Genomic DNA, 17354 nt, shown 5'->3' with positions numbered 1-17354 from the left:
CCGTAAGGTCAAGGTAGGCTGGTTGAAAGGCTTTTGTAGTGTGGAATCAGTTTAGGGTTGTGCCTACATTAGGCAGATGGAGGTGGAAGCCTCAGTCTGATGGTTTTGAGTGTCATGAAAGAGCGGTACGTGGTTAATAATAATAATAATATAATAATAATAATTTATTATTTATACCCCGCCCATCTGGCTGGGTTTCCCCAGCCACTCTGGGCGACTTCTAACCGAATATTAAAAACAGTAAAGCATCAAACATTAAAAACCTCCCTAAACAGGGCCACCTTCAGTTGTCTTCTAAAAGTAAAATAATTGCTTATTGCCTTGACATCTGCTGGGAGGGCATTCCACAGTGCAGGTGCCACTACTGAGAAGGCCCTCTGTCTGGTTCCCTGCAAGCTCACTTCTTGCAATGAGGGAACCGCCAGAAGGCCCTTGGTGCTGGATCTCAGTGTCCGGGCTGAATGATGGAGGATGGGTTTTTTTTTAAATTATTGCTATGGTTTTACTGTCAGGGTGGGATGTGTCTTCCAGGCCAGACACTGGTTACGGCTTGGCTGCTCCTTATCATATAGAGAGCTTCCTAAGCCAGCAACGCATCAGGTTTGAGGATGGTGAGAAAACTCTCCACACAATAGGGAGAAGTCCCACAGCAACCAAAGGTTACAGCACACAGTGGAAACTCTCTGTGAGGAAGTGGCTGGGGAGCAGATAGGACGCTTTGTAGACCAGCCCTGATATCATTCAGGATGGCAACAGAGGAATTTCATGAGGGGTAGGGAAGGCAGTGACCAGTTTCACAGGCATAGCCTTGTCAGGCAGTTCATTATCCTTCAGAACATCTGCAACATGTAGGAGTAAAATTATTTGATGCTGAGAATGTGCTCTGATGTTGGGTAGAGCAGAGGAGAAGTTGCCAGTTACTCCCAATATGTCCAAGATACAGATCTTGCCTTTATTACAGGAAACTGCTTTCTCCTACCCCTCCCTCTTCGCCTAATTGAATATAATGTCCGTCCCAGACCCAAACTTTGGTTGAGTGGAATCCCTAATGCATCCAGACCCACCCACATATACTTGCCTGGCTTCTCATGTTGGAATTCAGTGGTCAGAGGGAACCCAAAGTTGGCAGTGAATGGACCCTTCCCATGCCAGGAAATCCAAGCATGATCCCACCCAGTTTTCGAATACAATTGGCTTGAACTGGGCTTTCCTTTAATGAATCAGGCCTGCATGCGGGAAGGAAAGCCAGGCTGGTAGGCTTGGAAGTAATTTAGTCATGACTCGAAAAAGAAAGTGTCTAGAAGCATTTCTGACTTTGAAATGCCTGCAGTTAATTAACTTAAGCAACAAAACCATACAGAACGGCCATTGCCTTTATGCTAAATGTGACTTGGGTATTTGCAAAACCATTCAGTTATGCAGACTGGGGCAGCGGCTTTTGGTTTCTCCTTTGTAACAGAGATCATGCGATTGGCAGGTGGGTTGCTCCACCCAACTATCAAACAAGTCCCTTGCACAGCACTTCCCAAGGGCCCAACAAGCTGAAAATCTAGGCAAAATGCAGAGCACAGAGCTGGCAAGGTTGCTTTCTGAAGGGATCAGCTGTGCAATTTACTTCCCTGTGGGAACTCAGCAGCATGGCAAACCAATAGAGTCAAACTCAGTGCCCATCAACTGGTTTGGCTGCTCAGGGGGCTTCATGCCTGGGTTGCCCCTTATCTGCTGTCCAATACTGATCCTTCGCACCAGGAAATGGAACATTTTCCTGGCAGGTCAAGGAATTTTACAGCTGTTTCTGGTCACCTCTTGCAAGAGCACGCCTGCTTTGTTTAATAAAAGGATTCCTTTTTCTACATTTATAGCTCCTGAGGAATTTGCCCCCATTTGCGTCACCTGCTATGACTCTTGATGGAAGTACTCTGCCAGTTATTTTGTCTTCTTGTAACCCGTGTCTGCAATTAAATCCCAGAAAGTGTTCAGGAATGTTAATTACTTGTCGTCAGTGAGATGAAATCAGGTGCTTGCATTGGGATTCATGGGATGTTTCCTATTAGACGTGCTTTACAAACAGCCAAGAGTCTGAGGATGTGCAGTAAAAAGCAACTGGTTCTTTGCCATCACTAGATGCAAGGAAAAGCTTCCTTATCAAGGAAAGGTGAAGAGGGTCATATGCAATGCTTTGCATTTGATCAATTCCAAAGATAGGCTTTTTATTTATAACTTCCTTTATTAGCCTTAATTTTTGAGATTTCGAATCTCCAAGCTCTCTTCCAGACCATGTGTTAAGGCTGATTCAAACTACCGTATCATTTGCTTTTTAACTTGGTTATGTCAGCACAACTTGACAGTGGCTCATAATTGGTGTTCTGTGGACCCCAGAGGGTCCATGGCATCATTCACACAAGAAAATCTACCATTGCATTATCAAATTTTTCAAAAGTAGATTCTGCACCATGTCAAACAGAGATTATTTGGTCTGCTTGTTTCCCCCTTCCCAGTAACGTTATTTTCTTAATTCTCATAGACTGTTTTTGAGAGGAATTGTCAGTCAGATGACTGCGCCGCTGACCTTAACCTTCAGGGGAAACTATTCCTATCTGGGTGAGTGCCACTTTTAAATGCTTGATTCATTTTGGAAAAAAATATTGGTTTAATAATAATAATAATAATAATTATTATTATTATTATTTATACCCTGCCCATCTGACTGGGTTTCCCCAGCCACTCTGGGCAGCTTCCACCAGAAGTACAATAGTCCCTCGACTTACGAAGTACTCGACTTACGAATGAAAAAAAATGGCCACACGCTTATGTTTTTTTCGCCATCCGAAAGGAAAACTGTTGCGGTTTAGATGGGGTTTTCTCAACTTACGAATTTTAGATGCGGTTTACTTGACTTACGAATTTTTCCGTTTCCAATGCATTCCTATGGGAAACCACTTTTTTCGGCTTACAAACTTTTTGACCTACGAATGTGCATTCAAAACGGATTAAATTCGTAAGTCGAGGGACCACTGTATTAAAATACAATAAACTGTCAGGACCTGTATAATTATGTTTACATGCATAGATGACACACTATATTCAGAAAACTAAACTTTAATTCCCCCTTTCCCCAACTTTTTGTTTGCAGGATATTTCATACCCCACCCCATGTTATCTATCTATCTATCTATCTATCTATCTATCTATCTATCTATCTATCTATCTATCTATCTATCTATCTATCTATCTATCTGAATTATTTGCGCGCCACCTTTAATTTCAAAGAAATGCCAAGGCACTTTATGTTGCTTTATTGATGCTTCTCAGACGTTTCACGTGCTTGGGTATGATTTCTGCATTTGCAGTAATGTCTCCCCTCCCCATGGTTGAATGTTGTTACTGACACATTCTGCAACTGCTCCAGCCACGTCGCCCGAACCTGTGTGCATTTGATCACAGGTCTGTCAGCAGCATGCAGCCCGCAGCTGTCAGGGAAGAGAGGAGTGGTGTCTGGGGCCATGTTCAGAATATAACAATAGCAAAAAGGCAGGCACACAAAATGGGTTTGCCTACGTGGCACTACATATGTGAAAAGGGATATGGGCAGCGGGCGGAAAGAGCCCCTCTTGGTTATTAAAAATAAAGCAAGCGGCAAAGGAAAATGGACAGGTGCCACCCCTGGAGCAGAACGGGCAGGCGGTTTCTAGCAGTGCAGCTGGAGAGTAAATCCTCCCCGAAGGACTATATAAATGGAATAGCACTCCATGCGGTACCATGAGAAGGAGTGCAGCTTGACCGGGAGTGTTAATAGAAAAAGCAGAGTGGCTGGGCTCCTCGCATGGCTTCTGCATTCCCTGTGGGGGAGAGGCAGGGAACAAGACTTGCACATGGGCTGTGTGTTGGTTTATGAAGACGGGGGAGTGCAAATGATCTTTGGATGGAAGACGAACTTGTTATAAATGACCGTTATTGATGGGAGAACTTCAAAAGCAGTTTTTCTTCCTCCCGTGTATTTCAGCCACCTAAACTTTCCCTGCTCTTGTCGTTAGAACCAGAGTGAGTTTTATTTCCCAGCATATTCCTCTATCCCACCCCCCGCAAATGCCGACATACTTGGCCAATTGGCACCAAGTATTCAGAGACCCTTTCAGAATCTATCTCCCAGCTGTCATTCATTTGCAATCCCTCTGTACCATGCCAAGCTTTTTCTCATTTTTCATTGCTGTGCATTGGGGGAGGGGTGGGTGGAGGGGAACGCCGAATCCTGAAATGGAAATTGGAGGACTTAATTGAGGTGCAGGAATTCCTTCCCAGTTAGTGTCAGATTCACAAGATGCCATTCCTTTGTTGTTTCTCATAATAATTATAGTGCTAGCATGTCTGGAGTCCAAGTATATACTGTAAAGCGTGTGGATATCTATAAATACGGTTCAGCCCAATCCAATGCGTGCCAATGTATTTGGATGGATCTGGGCAAGAGAGGTTAATTTGCCATAACCACTTAACTCAGAGAAAACAGCCTTAAACTCAACGCTCCTTTCTTCTGAGTAAGCATGCATAGGATTCCACTGTTGAATTAGGGGTGCTCTGTTAATCCACCAGCTCCTATTTCTAATGCAGATAATTGGTGTCTCAGAGATGGAGCCAATTAGTCTGGACTTTGGTCGCTTCTGCCAATTCTGGCCAGTGGATTTTGTTTAATAGTGAGATGCATGGATTTGACAGTGGACAGGAGTGGATTGCAGATGAAGGTGCCCATCCAACTGTATATGTCTGTCAGCACTGCATTATTTCAAAGAATTCCTGAGTGCAATTGATTACACATTCCCATCCTACAACCAGACACATCTAACTACCCATATCTGTAGCTGGTAAAGGTAAAGGTAAAGGGACCCCTGACCATTAGGTCCAGTCGTGACCGACTCTGGGGTTGCGCGCTCATCTCACATTATTGGCCGAGGGAGCCGACGTATAGCTTCCAGGTCATGTGGCCAGCATGACAAAGCCGCTTCTGGCAAACCAGAGCAGCACATGGAAACGCCGTTTACCTTCCCGCTGTAGCGGTTCCTATTTATCTACTTGCATTTTGACGTGCTTTCGAACTGCTAGGTTGGCAGGAGCTGGGACCAAGCAACGGGAGCTCACCCCGTCACAGGGATTCGAACCGCCGACCTTCTGGTCAGCAAGCCCTAGGCTCAGTGGTTTAACCACAGCGCCACCTGGATCAGAAGATAAATGGGCAAATCTTAATATTTTGTCACAGTCTGTTTTGGGGGAAGGGGAAGGTATCTGTACATTTTAAATATGTCTATTTTGCCTTTATGCCTGACACAACAAAAGAAAATGAGTGCATGATAAATTCAAGATTTTTCTAAATAAACGTTAAAAACATTTATCCTACATTTCAGCAGAACAATGAAAGCTTAAGATAGCTGAGAAATATAAAATGAATGTCCTAGAAACAATCCTTTTATTAAAGCTAGTTCATTAGGATTAGTGCTGCAACCAAGTTAGAGAAATTGTAATTGATCGTCTTCAGATTTTTAGTTAATTAATTTATTGATTAATTTGCGTTAAGATTAGAGCTGCTGCCTAGTTAAAGGAATTGTAATTGATTAATCATCAGATTTTTAGTTGATTAATTTATTGATTAAATTTGCACAAATTTACAATTCATAAAAATGCAATCTTTCTCTCTCTAAAAAATTAAAATATTGAGTTTTATTTGGCAGATGAGTTTGCGCATTATTTCCCTCTTGTGGGGAAAATGCCAGCTGACTCCAATAGCCACATTTTTTTTAAAAAAAATTGTTTGGGATTGCCTTAACAATTGTGGATGAGTTGCCGTTTATTCCCATGCCAGCATGTGCCACTCATTTGCCTTTCTGTAGAACTGAGACCCACCCCATATTAAGAGACCAACATCCATTTTTACTGTGTAAAAAAATCCACCCCTCTGTTAAAAACTTGTACCATTATTAATGGATTCAAACTACAAGAAAGAAGATTCCACCTAAACATTAGGAAGAACTTCCTGACAGTAAGAGTTGTTCGACAGTGGAATTTGCTGCCAAAGAGTGTGGTGGAGTCTCCTTCTTTGGAGGTCTTTAAGCAGAGGCTTGACAGGCATATGTCAAGAATGCTTTGGTGGAATTTCCTGCTTGGCAGGGGGTTGGACTGGATGGCCCTTGTGGTCTCTACAAACTCTATGATTCTAATAATGCTATGGGGAAAATTCATTCTTGATGTTGTTTGATTGGGGCAAAACTGGCTCCAGGTTTGATGGGCTATTGGGCATAGTGCCTTCTGGTGGGATCCCTCTTTCACTGATAGGCCCCACCAGGCAGTAGCTGCAGAAACTCCAAGCAGAGACGCCAATTTGAATAAAATATTGGGGAAAGGGGAGTCCCACGCTGCATAACTGACCTCAAGATGCAGTGCGCAGACACCATTTGAATGGCAATGCCTATCAACTGGGGGTGGGGTGGCACCCTCAAATATTTTATGGGTGGTGGTGGTGAAGGAACTTAGGAGTTGGCTCCTACGTCTCCAACAGGGCCGGATTTAGGTTTGATGAGGCCCTAAGCTACTAAAGGTAATGGGGCCCTTTATAAGTCCAGTTGTCCTTTGTCAACAACAAATTGTTGCTTCTTTTTTGTGTTGAATATATGCTATATGTTAATTTACGGACCTAATAGATATCTAAAGCCATTTGCACATGCAGAATGTCGGCACCCTATATATAGAAATGAGCAAACCAGTGATATTTTAGGGAGCAGGCTAGCAGGCGGGGCCCATTACTTACATCATAGTAGCCTACGCAACACAAAACACTGTTGTTGTATGTAGGTTTTATTTTATCTGTTTTTTATCTTATATTTTGGAAATGTACATCCATTTTTTCCCTTTAAATTTCTTGGGGGCCCTCAAGAGAGTGGGGCCCTAAGCTATAGCTTGTTTAGCTTATACCTGTACGTAAATGCCAGCCCCACCATCGCATCTTGCCGCGCACAGCCGGCATGGAGCGCAGTTTCGGAGACCTCCGAAGCCGCACTCCATGTCGGGGGAGGCAGGCAAGACGTGGTGGCGGGAGAACGTCTTCCCCCGCCACCGCGTCTTGCCACGCACACCTGGCATGGGGCTTGGCAGAGGTGGGGAAAAGGCGCAGGATCGTTCCTTCGCCTTTCCCCCACCCCGCCCGACAGAGCCGGATCCGACGAAGCTTCTGTTGGCAGCAGCGGCGCTTGCTCTCTTGGCTTGGGGAAGCGCTTGCCTGCCTTCCCCGAGCCAAGAGAACAAGCGCTGCCACCACCACCAGTTCCCCCCGGAGCCCATAGGAACACATTAATTGACTTTTAATGCATTCCTATGGGAAACGGTGCCTCGCTAGACAAAATTTTCGTAGGACGAATTGAGTCCTGGAACGAATTAATTTCGTCTAGCGAGGCACCACTGTATGTACTGTATGCCTGGCAGGAAATTATAATCTGTGCCTCTAAACCATTCCCCCCCCCCCAAGTATGGGTGTGTGTGGAGAGACCATTTCTTAATTGAGATGGGTAGGTTTTGCCCATCTCTACCCAGAAACAAAACTCACAACCCATTCAAATGCCCATATGAGGAAAAGGAAATGATAAAAAAGTTAAAGCTGTTCACCACTCCAGTAGAGATGGCATTCTTGGAATACAAGCTCATAAAGTTTACTGTTGGTTGCAATAAAGAATTTGTTGCACAGTAGCAAGTGATTTATGTCAAGAAAAAGAACTATACCCAAGCCAGATATTTTTAGCCAAGAAATGTATAAGTGCAAAAGAAAAGTTCTCAAACAGCAGTTCTTCCATTTCAGCTCACCAGGTGACCCTTAAGAATCCAAATTTCAAACTTCATATAAGTTGACTGTATGCAAGGTTAGTAAAGGAAGCTTATGCAGATGCTTAAAATCAAATCTACTGAGTCAGATTTATATTACAAAAAGCCAAACACAACTGTGCATTTATGGTGTTCTGGCTTTCATCACAAATTTTCAGCCTGTGCAATGTCAAATGGGCCTGGATTTACTGTTTCTGGAGTTTCAATGCTCTCTTTGGCAAACCTTATATTGCAGGGACAGGATGGCAGTTATGCATGCACTAGGAATTGCAGCATCTTCCCCAGGGCCCGTTCATTTTATAGCCTTGAGCTATGCCACCAAATGGTTGGATTATTACCATATGTGATGAACAATGCTGAATGTGATCTATCAAAAAGTGTCTTCCTCGAGAGGCAGAAAATAGGTGGCAGACTTTCTGCAACTGCTTTTGTGTGCAAGCACAATTTTAGCCAGAAAACACTTAATGAACTCATTTTTGCAGCCCGCTCAGGACTGCAAAAATGTCGGAGGCTTATCAAGCATTTTGCAACCCCCAATACTGGACAAGCACAATTATCAGGTTAGATTTAGAATAGCAGCAACAGCTCGGTCCCGGAGCATTTAAATGAACCAAACTCCTCCACCAACAGCTCTCTTCTTTGCCAGTTTATCTCCTACTTGCACTTTCCAAACCCACCGAGACTCAGAAGTTTTGGAGTGGGGAGAGAAAAACCTGCACCTCATATTTCTGAAAATATTATTCTCAGGGAGTGCTGAAAGAGATTCCCCACTACTCTTGCAAAGATAATGTACGTGAAATGCTTTGACCATTCTTAACTGTGTTGTGGCTGCTGTCAAGACTGTCTACTGTCCTGAAAATTTCTCCTTAAGCAAGCAACAGCTACAAGTCCAGTCAGCGGCACTATTTATTTGCAAACATAATACAAAAAGATGCACAGGAGCTAATATGGTATCAAGAATGTCCACATGTGGGACTGAAAACACAATGGAGCAATGTGGTGACAACAGTTTTACAGTTAACAGGCACTTCTGAGACCTTGTTGTTAGTGCTTTGAGTGTTTTGCAGTTGTTTTTAAATCAAATTTATTTGCTCCCCAAAGTTGAATTCTGTCACCAGCATTAAGCATGTAAGTTTTCAGGGTCCTCACTTTTAACTCTTCTAGTCAACTTAACTCCCTTACCCATAGATTCTACAGCTGCTTATATTTTATCACACATTGTTGACGTATTGTTATTCATATCCTTTGCAACTGTGAGGCCTAGGAGATGGCATTTTTAAAGGTGAAAGCTGAGAATCAAAAGAAGCTAAAGATTTTCATGATGCCGATATCATATGTTTCTACGACCTTAGATTTATTTTTATTTAAAGTCTATAGCAGAATAAAAAAATATATGAAACAACTTAATCCACTTTGTTATGCCAGTAGAGGTATCGAAATGTTATTGGAAGTTACAAGGAACATTAGAATATATCTCATGGGATGAATATTGTCAGGCTTTCTTGCACTAGCAACTTATACATATACTAGTCTCATTCAGCCCGTTAAGAAAATGGGCGCTAGAGGTGCGATGGGGCCGCGGCCTTCCCTCCCTTTCTGCGCTCGGCCGCGGGGCACGCCAGGAACGCAATTAAACAAAGTGCTCTCCCATCGTGTCCCGCGGCCGAGCGCAGAGGGAGGGAAGGCCGCGGCCCCGCTGCTCCTCCCACGGGCCAGGTAGGGTTGTCAGGAGGTGGCGGCGGCGGACCAAGATGGCGGTATCGGGTTTCGGGGCCGCGGCCCGCGGCGGCGGCGGGAGCCGGACTGGGCTCCTGCCGCCATGGCCCCGGAGCCCGATGCCGCCATCTTGGTTCGCCGCTGCAGGGGAACGGGAGGCAGAGGGTTGAGGGGGGGGGAGAGAGCGTGTGTGTGTGTACGTCCCGCCTCTTCATCCAGTCCCTGTGTCCGTGGGGCACATGCGCATTAGCGCGGACACAGGGACACAGGGACTGGACGCAGAGACACAGGGACTTTATTATATAGGATTACATTAGTCTGTCTTAATACACATTTGAAATACATCTTCCATTGAACATCTGCCTGATAAACAGTTAGGGTTGTTGGAACCACCCAGTGAACTGCTACAGAAATTACTACAAATGATATGAATCAAAGCCACAGAAAACCCCACAAGGAAATGCTGCTGTGCACAAAGCAAATGAGTTCGATTTGAGTTGGTGTTGCCTTTTGTTTTGTTTTGTTTGTTTGTTTGTTTTCTTTGGGTGATGAGTCTCCCAGACGCAAAAAAGAAGTGGAAGGAAAAACACTTTGAAATATACAGCTATATATAAATGCTCTTAATTCGCATGGAGACAAACCAGAGTGGGTTTTTCTTAGATTTCTAATTGCCGATGAGAGAGAGAGAGAGAGAGAGAGAGAGAGAGAGAGAGAGAGAGAGAGAGAGAACGAATTCTGTTTGGAGGTAACTAAAGAGTCATGTAACAAAATGTGTCTGTAGGCATAATGCACATAACTGAAGGAGATAGCTATTAGGAATGGATGATCCGGTGTCCATTGGCAGCTAATCTTTTCACTTGCCAAGGCAATTCTCTCCATGACAGCTGATCTGTGATAGGTCTTGCACACCACCAATTTAGTTATCAAGGGTGTGGCCACATTCCATTGACTTAATGAGAAGTTTTTCTTTCAAGTTAACGGCAAAAGCCTATTAGCAAGAATGAAGCCAGATGACACCCTAAACGATTATTGTGGCCTTGGGAATAAGCCCTAGGCAGAAACTGCCCTACCATATTAGATCTTGCAGTTTTTAACCTTACAGTTGACTAGCAGTAGTGAATTTTGTTCCATTTCTTAAGACAGAACAGATCCACATTACAGTTGAACTGAACCAGAGGACAGAATTTCTCCATTATAATTGTTCCCTTTGAAAGTCTGCCCTCTCTGCATTTTTGTGGGGCTGTTGAAAAGGATGTTGTGGGGTGAGAGAATGAGTTCTTGCTACCTGGACAAGCAAGGAACAAAGAGGAGAGGCACTTTGATTCCCATAAAAAGCACGAGAGAAAGCCCCCAAACATAGAAGTTACCGTAGTATTGAAAGTTGCCCCTGGGGAAGAAAAGAATCCCTTCTGATCACAGGTTTGTTCCATACCCATTCATGCTGCTCATTCCTGTTATATGCATTTTAAGGCAAAATGGCCTGTGAAGGTTGGCCACGTCTGGATCAGCGTTCCAGTCAAAACCAGTTCCCCTAGCCCTGATTCAACTTATTGGTTATACTAGAGCACTAATAACAGCTGCCTCAACTGTTCCAGTTACTGGGTGTTCTTGAGTACATGTTGATTCACCACATTATTTATAGAGATTTTGTGTACTTGTGCAGTCATCTGCTTAAATTTTGCCCTGGATAAACCAAAGAATCTGCAGGCGACAAATTTCCTTGCCTTACTGTCTTTCCTGTGCTATTATATAACTTGATTTTGTCAGCACAGATTTTATCACGGTCTAAAGCACTGTTTTGAAGAGCCTAAGGCCCACTGGAAAATAAACCCCACTGGAATGCTTTGACAGTCAAATTCTTGAGCGAAACCTCTCCTAAGCAGAGATAATCTAGACAATATTCACATGTGTGCAGAGCAAACCAAACTTTAAAAAAGTCTGGCTAAGGAGTTCAGTGGCCATGGGAAGCAGTCTCTCCCCCCCCCCTTGATAGGAACTAGACTGCCCACCGAAATGCTAATCAGTTAATAAAATAAAACCAATATCCCTCTTTCATTTACAGTTTTGCTTGCATCTTCAATTCCTTAAGAATGGTGTGTGTGCCTGTTTGCTTGTCTGTGTCCCAATGAAGCATGGGTCAGTCATGTTGTTTCTTGAACAATGCAGTTCAACCAACACATTTTGATGACGGCAGCACTTCCTGTTTAATGAACTGCAGATGCTAAAGAAAGATGGCACCACATTGGCAGTGCAGTTCATACATCACTGCAAGCAATCCATACCCAATGACATCATGCCCCGGATAAGCAAACAGGGCTCAGGAATTCCCTTGCCAATAGAGAGATTCTTTTTCTTAATCCAGTTCTTACGGAAAGTGTACCTGATTCATTCCAGATGTCCTGAGATTTAATGACTCAGGAAACTGCTGTCTTGAAAGGAAGGTCTAAGCTCAGTCTCCTGCTGCTGTTGTGATGAGGATTAGAAACCCTCGGTCAGACTCAAACCAATGAGGTTCTCAATAAAGTACCCTAAAGCTATGAATCTGATGGCAGTTCCTTCAGTTCAGACATTTAGTTCGTGCTTTCCAAAGAATCCCACTTCCCCCCTCCCCTCAAGGGTGGAATACATGCTGTACTTAACGACTACTTAAAACATTTCCCTATTTTTCATATATTTTACTCTACGAGATAACCAGCAGCTGCAGATAGTGACCCGTGATCCTTATTCATTGTTAACTTGGTGAAAAATTCTGTGCTTCCCTGTATGTTTGGCGATCAATAGTTTATTCAGCAGGGGTGTCCAACTCCGAAGAGACTGCGATCTACTCACAGAGTTAAAAACTGGCAGTGATCTACCCCCTTTTGGGGTGTTCAGGTAAAAGTTGTTTAGGGAGGAGGAAAGCCCCATTTTTAGGGGTTCAGGTCAGAGTTGTCGAGCTTTTCTGAGGTGGGAAGAAAGCCCTGGTTTTTTTGGGGGGGGGTGAAGGGCTAAAACGTTGAGCATTTTAAGGGGAGCCAAAGTTGTTGAGCTTCTTTGGAGGGAGCCAGTGATCTACCAGTGATCTACCACAGATGTCCAGTGATCTACCAGTAGATCACGATCTACCTGTTGGGCGTGCCTGGTTTATTGTATATATATAGTTCGAATGCTTTTAAACAGGAATAATATTTTTTAAAGTCAGGGGTAGCCCCCTCCCCCTGATGCTGTTGAACTGCAGATCCCACCATCCTGGGCCAGCAGGTTGGGGTTTATGGGAGTTATAGTCTTGCAATCTTTGGGGAGCACCATTGCTACAACCTCAGGGTCTTCTGGGTCAAACTCTTATGCGCCATGCTCAGAAAGGCATTGTCCTTGCAGTACAAAACAGGTCAGAACCATTGCACATGTTCTATTTACTGACCATTTTATGCAAAAACCCGCGACAAATATTTAAACTCCATGCTGAAAGAAAGGTTAAATTGTCCCGACTTCTTTGGGATTTCCTTTGTGGTGAACGGTCATAGGTGCGACATTACGGAGAATGTAGCAACATTTCTGAGAGAAATGCTACAAGACTTGAAAGGCACTTTTTAACCTGAATATTTTTCCTCTTAAAGTATCTCCTTTTATGAACAGGAGCCAATTTTATATTTTGTTTTATGTACTTTTGTATCCCCTGCACGCCAATAAAGGAGACTGATTGACATGTCCCTCTACTGATGCTCATGTAAAAAAAACATGAGGGTTGCATTTCCAATAGCTGTGTTATAATCAGTAGCCTTGGAATCAATTTTTGATGGAAGGACTACGTCTGTTCTATAAATGAATGAAATGTTAAAACCCACCAAAAGCATCAAGAGGGTGCTTTGGAGTCTGCTTAACCCTTTTGCTGCCTGCTGCTTCTGCACTTCAATTATCCCCCAGTATGCTTCCATGCATGAGGTTCCATGTATTTGGACAGGTGGCATGTAGTCATGTCTTCAGTCAGATTTAAAAACAGAAAGAAAGAAAGAAAGAAAGAAAGAAAGAAAGAAAGAAAGAAAGAAAGAAAGAAAGAAAGAAAGAAAGAAAGAAATCAAAGGTAAATCTGAGCTATAAACACGCTTTGACAAAGGCACTCAACTAGTAGTACCCATGTAAGAGTCATCTGCAAGCACTCACTTTTGCCTCCCGTGACCTCTCTGCAAGAGGTCCAGCAGTGCATCAACTTGCGCTTCCAGTTACTGCTTTTTGCCCCCACAGACTCCACAATAATCCCAGATATTCACGGCCTCCTTATGATTGACCCAGTCAAGCAAGCTGCTGCTGCTGCTGTAGAGGATCCAGTGCTGGGAAATGGCATATCATGTCTACAATGGCTTACGTTGCTTTATTGACAACATACGTATTCTATTCTCTCTCTTTTGCTTTCTTTCTTGCAGTTGCAGTGTTTTTAGGATAATGTTTGGTTTGTATGCAATACTATCCAACCCTCTTCCTCAAACGCACCAGCACATGGGGCTATCCCATTTTTCTCGTTCATTTCAGTGTACAGTAACAGCAGCAAGCGCTGATGGTGGATGAAATATGATCTCTGATTTGCAGCGCTTTTGGCCTGGCCACACAGTGACTGACTATGAGGAGAGCCAGACACCTCATTCTTGTCTCCCTATAAAATGAGAACTCTTTTCGCTTGCATTTTTAAGGGAGATGTCACGTTTCTCTACTGTGAATTGAGAAAAGATGGGAATGGGTAGCAAAGGGTTAACCTGTTGTCGTTTCTGTTCACAGTGTGGATGGTAGGGCTCCCTATCTGGCTTTGGGAGCCGTGAAGAACGTTTCCGTGAACATCACCATCTCCAACATTGGGGACGATGCGTATGACACGAACGTCGCCTTCAACTTCTCCAGAGAGCTCTTCTTCATCAAAATGTGGCAAAAAGTAGGAATGCCTGGTCAGCCTTGGGGGCAGGCAATGCTGTATTTTTGTTACTCTGAAGTCATGAGCTTGGACTTCAAGATAAACTATGGAAGTAAATGGAATGAAAGTTTCTCATCTCATCCTACACCCTGAAGTCACCTCTGACCACCCCCACCTTCATGGAAAGAAGGTTTCCTGTTCCCTCCTCTCTCAGCAGCTCCCCACACCCTGCCCCATATTCCTCAGTAGGGTCCTCTTGAACCCCCAGAGATTTTTTTTTGATGGGGTATTTCAGGCTTTTGGGGGGTTCCTCAAGGAGAGGAAGAGAAGGAGCTTTCCTTTTGTTAAAGGTAAAGGGACCCCTGACCATTAGGTCCAGTCGTGGCCGACTCTGGGGTTGCGCGCTCATCTCGCATTATTGGCCGAGGGAGCCGACGTACAGCTTCCAGGTCAACTGTCCAGCATGACAAAGCCGCTTCTGGTGAACCAGAGCAGCACATGGAAACGCCATTTACCTTCCCGCTGTAGCGGTCCCTATTTATCTACTTGCACTTTGACGTGCTTTTGAACTGCTAGGTTGGCAGGAACTGGGACCGAGCAACGGGAGCTCACCCCATCACAGGGATTCGAACTGCTGACCTTCTGATCAGCAAGCCCTAGGCTCTGTGGTTTAACCCACAGTGCCACCTGCGTCCCTTTCCTTTTGTTAACTTCTATAAATTAACTTATTTTAGGTTTCAGACCATGGAGATTAGTGGAGTTTTAACTGCTTTCATTTGTCTTAGGGGTGCAAAATCAAGGGAGCTTGGCTCTCCTATTTATCTTTATTAAGCTATTTTACACATAAAAGCTTCTGTGCAGAAGAAGCTTTCTGCAGCTACTTTCTGTTCTTAATATTCTCGCAGTCACTGGTTTGATCGCGAGAGCGAAAATAATTCTCACTTGATTGCCCAGATGCTTTTAGCTTTCTTCTTGTATTGGGCTATTAAAAAACAGCACAGCATTATTAAAAGCCTTTTAAAAAAACAGTTCCCAAAATAAAACAGTCTAGGAAGGGAGTTCCAAAGTCTGGGAGCAGACTTACACACCCCACTTTTTACCATCCAGATTCTGAAGAGACTTAAAATTATGCAGTTTACAAAATGTAAAACCTAAATTAAACCTCCCAAAGTTTGATGATGTATTGAGAAATGGGGGAGGGAGAGAAGCTTTGCTATCTCTTATTATTTCATTCAGCTAACCTCTCCTGCTTTTCAGCTGCAAGGAGGCATGAGCTGAGTGAGATAACTAAAGATACAAATCTGCCCCTTTGACTCTTAGGCATCCTCAAACTGTGGCCCTCCAGATGTTTTGGCCTACAACTCCCATGATCCTTAGCTAACAGGACCAGTGGTCAGGGATGATGGGAATTGTAGTCCAAAACATCTGGAGGGCCAAAGTTTGGGGATGCCTGTTCTTAATGATTTCAAGGGAAGCCTCCAAGTTCCCTTGATTCTTGAGAGCTATGAAGGTCCCACCCATCTGTGAAGGTATGCTGTGTCTTCCATGTTCCACTTTACATATTTCTTTTGCTGCACAAGCACATACCTAGAGACAAGCAGACCCGTCCACCTCAACAACAACAACACAATGGTGTTGTGCTTAGTGGTCCTATGTAAAGCACGTTTCCACTGAAAAAAGCAGCTTGGTCCGGATACTTTTAGCAGCTGCTCTGTTCATGAACACGATCCAGCCGAAGAGGCCCATCTTTCCCCCATATTGCCACCTGAAATGCATTCTCAGCAGAGGTAAACCTCATAATCAAGACCACCCTGCCTGCCAGGTTTATAATCTCCCTCGGATAGCCCTCCTGATATACAGTAACCTGCCGTGCATCTCGGTTTGTTTTTTCATACCGTGTTTCTCATATTATAAGACACGTCTTATATTTATTTTTTCCTCAAAAAAACACACTATGGCTTATTTTCAAGGGATGTCTTATTTTTTTCCTCCTCCTCCTGCCGTGGCCGGCATTGCTGCTGCACCTATCACTATGTCTTATTTTCGGGGTATGGCTTACATTCCTTGAATGCTTAAAAATCCTGCTATGGCTTATTTTATGGGTATGTCTTAAAATATGAGAAACAGGGTATGCCTGCTAAGCGCTGCTTAGTAGATTAAATGTAATAGGCTTTCATGTGGTTATTGTAGCTACGAGAAGTGAGGACAATAACTGGTTCTTTGTTTCAAGTGGCTTATGTAAACTCCCGAAAACCGATATTAGGTGCATCGACACTGAATATCTAATGGTATGATTTAAAGGAAGAAATATGCCCCAGCTCAGTAATTATTAGAGTAGCATTTACTTTCCATGCATGTGTTATTGTTGCTGGCTCTCATTTCCTTTAGACTCTGAAATTTCATGAGCCATGTTAATGGGATTTCTGGGCAAACCCCTTGTTCCTCTTCACTGGGGTGAGAAAGGGCACGCTGATATTTAAAAGACTTCATTTATTGAGCTATTTTGTTTCCACACTGCTATGTAGCCAGCTAGCATCAGTGCCTTGGCCAGAGGCTGAAAGGCTCCTTTCCATAGGCTTAAAGGACAATTAGTCCTCAAAATGTGCATCATTATAGAGAGGATACTTTGAGGTGTGCTTTCAAGTGTGCCTGCTTATTAACTTTGCATCACTGGGTTAGTTGTTCTAGCATTGCTGTTTTAGAAATGGCCATCCGTGTGGCAAACATTTTGCAAGGTTAGTTGTCAATGAATATTTCAGAAATAAAGAAATTTCTCCCTCTCCCCCACAGAAAACACTTTATTTAGAATGCTTCTATACTCTTGGATGTACTGATCAATATACAGTTATACTTTGGATCTTGAACACCTTGGCTCCCGAACAAATCGGATCCTGGACGATCGAAA

The 17354-nt window shown here is 43.6% G+C and overlaps 1 protein-coding gene across 1 annotated transcript in view; it reads left to right on the top strand.

Moving 5' to 3' along the window:
• The window catches only part of ITGA9 (integrin subunit alpha 9), a 211824-nt gene that overhangs the window by 125240 nt on the left and 69230 nt on the right, over window positions 1-17354 (top strand). The window contains 2 exon segments of the mRNA XM_060280592.1: window positions 2525-2601; window positions 14320-14470. Coding sequence (XP_060136575.1) covers window positions 2525-2601; window positions 14320-14470 — 228 coding nt within the window.

This window comes from Zootoca vivipara, chromosome 12 (assembly GCF_963506605.1).
Source record: "Zootoca vivipara chromosome 12, rZooViv1.1, whole genome shotgun sequence".
NCBI classification, from domain to species: Eukaryota; Metazoa; Chordata; class Lepidosauria; order Squamata; family Lacertidae; genus Zootoca; species Zootoca vivipara.
The sequence above is the reverse complement of the archived record's forward strand: the minus strand, read 5'-3'. Positions and strand labels throughout refer to the sequence as shown.